The sequence below is a fragment of the Kryptolebias marmoratus genome, linkage group LG4 (assembly GCF_001649575.2).
Source record: "Kryptolebias marmoratus isolate JLee-2015 linkage group LG4, ASM164957v2, whole genome shotgun sequence".
Taxonomy (NCBI): Eukaryota; Metazoa; Chordata; class Actinopteri; order Cyprinodontiformes; family Rivulidae; genus Kryptolebias; species Kryptolebias marmoratus.
In genome coordinates this window covers 12,756,000-12,759,800 of record NC_051433.1, presented here as the reverse complement: position 1 = coordinate 12,759,800, position 3,801 = coordinate 12,756,000, and the positions used below count along the sequence as shown (strand labels likewise).

The following is a 3,801-nucleotide window of genomic DNA, read 5'->3' as shown; positions in this document are numbered from 1 at the left end:
CATTAGTGATGCACATCTTCCTGACGTCATCAGAGGTTCCAGCTACAGATGTTTAGATGAACACAAACTTACGTAGATCATCCATGCTGCGTAACGCTCTTTGAGGTTATACAGCACAGTAGGCTCGTTGAGGTGGGTCATCATGGCCATGTCCTCAATCTTATCGAACTTTGGGGGATTCATGGGGAAGATTTCATCTTCTTTCACAGTGAGACTCTGATGCAATGATCAAAAAGACACAAACATATAACCTTTTATGCTGGAAAGACCAATGTCTTATTAATGTTCCAGTTGTTTGTATATCTAAAAACTAATATTGGACAGCACAATAGTTGCAATGGTAGCTCAGTGCCCTGTTCTGCCCCTTTAACGAATCTAATTTATGTGTGTTACAACTTCCGTACATTAGTTTCAAAGTATTCTTGTACTTGCAATGCTGACTTAGGGTTTCTTTAACAGCAAAGACTTGAGTTGTCTAAATCTCCTTAATCCATGTGAATCTAGCAAGTGATTAAATAGAACTTTATGTAATGTCGTAAAGGTCATATCATGCAAAATGTCTGGGGTTGAAGTCAGATAACTGTGCAAAAGTGATAAAGTTAAAGACACTTTACCTGCTTTGATCATTTTTGATTTATAAGTTTTTGGAATGCTTTTCAGTAGGTCCAAGTCTAAAGTAAGCACCAGTGCTTGAATATCTGGATTCATCAGTAATCATAAGTAATTATCCCTTGCCTGAGCTGAGTGATTGCTACATTTTACTTGCTGATAAACAGTTAAATAGAATGTTGCATATCCTATTTAACAGTCCTTTCATTCTGATAAAGTTTGATATATGTTTATTTTAATAGGTTGGTCACTTGTAGTCTTTCAAAATCTTTAGTCTAGTGATGATTTATGACTGAGGATATCTTTGCACAGAATGGCATTCTGACTTTTTATCCTGTCATATAGCTCTGATGACATGTTTTCCAACTACTGCAATCTTATAAGGTCAGAATATTTCTGGAAACTTAAAGCTTAGCTGTTTTTATTACCGGTGAGAAGTTGCTTAGTGCAGAATCATAACTATTTTAAATATCATATCTTGGAATATTTCTAAATTTTGAACTTTATCTGTCCTAAACAGTAATATATGGCAATTCGTCTGCCTTCTTACCTTCCCGGTGAGAGTTTCCACGGTGGCTTTGCCTCCCTCTTTCTTTATAAGTTTCCCCTTGACGTACATCTCTGCTGGCTCAGTCACAAAATATGCTGTTTTAGCATCAAAGGGGGTGTTCTGAGCCTCAATTCGCTCCTTTTCTGGCTTCCGGAGGTATATGGCCGCCGGGCCAAAACACTCCATTTCTGGGTCGGGCATTGTGACCCTTTACTGCAGACAAGGAAAAGTGATAAACATTAATAATTTTATCTTCTGCTTTCACTCACTGTAAACAGCAATAGGTAAATACCATCAGACCAGTGCTCCCCATAGATACAGATTACAAATGCAAAAGCGTTAATAGTGATGCTCATATTGGTAAACTTATTTAAATTAGCCTCATTTACCTTGCAGCACACCAGGTGAACAGGAGATCTTGTTACAAACTTTGGCGTAGACTTCTGATGAAAAGAGATCGAAAGCAGGTTCACTAATCTTACTCTTTAGTGTTAAAGTTATAATACTTTATATCAAAACAGGATGAGAGGAAAAGAGAATGTAACAACTTTTAGGTATTTGGTTTTTTCTACTTTTACTTTAAGATTTGCATGTTTCCCGTGCTCCTAGTTGATGTTACAGCATGTCATAGGTTTTTAGAAACTTACCTTTGCAGGGTGCCTGTCCCCCGGTGGTGATTGCTGCTCCTTTTTATACAGACTGATGGGAGCCTGGGTCACATGTGTGTTGCTGTATTTGGTCATGCTGCCTGGAGCAGTAGCTCTTATCGCTCCCTTTATCATTATGGTTTATTTCTGTGTCACGGCTGAGACGAAAGAATATAGATCCATACAGATCAGAAGGTAATTAAGAATTGAAGTGTGTATTTAGAAATGGGATTCCTACATTTGTGATTGCTGGGACAGAAGTAGATTATGTTTGATAAGGATTGTTCTCGGACAGCATTGGGATGAAAAAACAACTTTTTGAGATCCATACGGCTTCTTTGCATGTAGCCTGTTGATGAGGAGTTAATTCTCTCTTTATCACCTTCTATGCAAAGAAGGTGGTCCATTTTTCCGTTCCCCAGAAGTTACAGACAAGCCAAAGGTGTGACTAATACATCTGTTTAACTCTCTCTGGCACAAGAGCATCCCTTTGCTATGCTTCAGTGAAGCTTTAAAAAGTCACTGATATCAAGTTTCAGAGTCCTTACAGGTCAGAAATTATTAAAAAATAAAATGAGTGCCATTGAGCTTTAAAGAAAAGAAGAATTGCCAAGGGATTACTTCTCACAACAGTGCCAACAGCTGTTCTTATTCTTCTTCTTAAGGGATACACTAGCGGGACTGATACAATCCCTAAATGCAGAACAGCTGAGTGTTGGATTACAGCTCCTCTACTTCAGTGTTTTAAACACTGCGTCATGATAGCTGTTTTTTGTGTATGAAAATGTGTGTTTCTTGCTGTGATGAGCAGATCCCTCTTAGTTTTGTTAGAAGTTTGTGGAGGATGCTTTTAGATGGCAAGTGTCAAACTTTTTTGGTTTTTTTATTTTGCCAGAAACAGAGCACATAGCTGGCACACTTTATAAGCGTGGGTTTAGAGGCCTTAGGCACTGTTTCCTTTGGAAACAAGATCAACTTACATCATCAAAATGAAAAAGAAATTCTAAAGTGCTTACCCACTCGATATAATGGGAAGTGTCTTCAGGGAAGATGTGTGACACGATGCCTGCTCTGTAATCTTCTGTCTTATAAGGACAAAATTCAAATATAGCTCCGAACTTGTGTTGATGCTCAAGTAAAATACCACATGCTAACAAGGCATATTGTGTTTTCATGGCTTTTGATGTAGGTCCGTTGGTTTCTTTCTTTGTCAGAAAGCAACAGCTGGGCTGGGGATAATAAACCAAGGTGAGTGCTGCAGCATTCCAGTGTAAGGGCTGGCCTCTCGAACAACATGATACTTTTATACTAACTCTGTTGTCTCTATTGATTATTGTAAGTACTTTTCTTTTCTTTTATATATTTATAAGCCATATTTAAGATTATAGTAGAATATGTAAAAGAAATGTAAAATCCTGTAGAGAGCCGGTGCTGCAGCTGTATTTTAAACTTGATTTGTAGTTTCAGATTAATTTCAGTCAAACCTAGAATAAGGCTCTCGAGACTTTTTATCATCTGTGTTAAGTTGTGTTTGGAAGCTGTCGATGTACACTGAGCTCAGGCTCATTCTGAGTCCTGTGTTTAATATGGTTTGATGCGTGCTCGTCTAACTCTGTACTAATCATGCCTCTGAAGACCACTGAGTTATACCAAATTACGTAGAAAAAACATTCAAATGATTTAATTTTGGTAGAGTTTGTTAAACTTAGGTCTGAGTTTTCCCAGTTTTTATTTTGGCTGTAAATGTTCATCTGTCATCTTGCAGAGCTCTGGGATTAGGATAAGAAAGGGTGAGAAGTCCCTTACTCAAACGTGATATTTTAAAAGTTATCGACTTCAAACTGAGCAAGACACGTAGATGAATTTGTTTTGTTTTTTTAATCTTGAGAAGTGCACTGATAGGCTTTTATGTCTTGACTCATTTGGGTATTTACTAACAGATTATCAGCCTGTGTGCCGTATAGCTGTTGTTTTTCCTGCATTACAGCATTCAGA

General features: G+C 37.7%; 1 protein-coding gene across 1 annotated transcript; it reads right to left on the bottom strand.

Annotated features, from left to right (window-relative positions):
* Positions 1-42: 42 nt before the first annotated feature.
* Positions 43-1,875, bottom strand: LOC108231255 (myosin heavy chain, fast skeletal muscle). The gene is made up of 4 exons (XM_017408179.3): positions 1,807-1,875; positions 1,549-1,602; positions 1,160-1,372; positions 43-216 (listed from the first exon to the last, which is right to left on the bottom strand). Exons 3-4 carry the CDS (start codon positions 1,358-1,360, stop codon positions 43-45), a joined length of 375 nt encoding a protein of 124 aa, XP_017263668.2. The 5' UTR covers positions 1,361-1,372; positions 1,549-1,602; positions 1,807-1,875.
* Between the last annotated feature and the right edge of the window lie 1,926 nt (positions 1,876-3,801).

Coding starts and splice junctions, on each gene's coding strand:
- LOC108231255 (XM_017408179.3), bottom strand. CDS start 1,360: ATGCCCGACCCAGAAATGGAGTGTTTTGGCCCGGCGGCCATATACCTC. Junction 217..1,159: donor TGGAAACTCTCACCGGGAAG/GTAAGAAGGCAG, acceptor TCATTGCATCAG/AGTCTCACTGTGAAAGAAGA.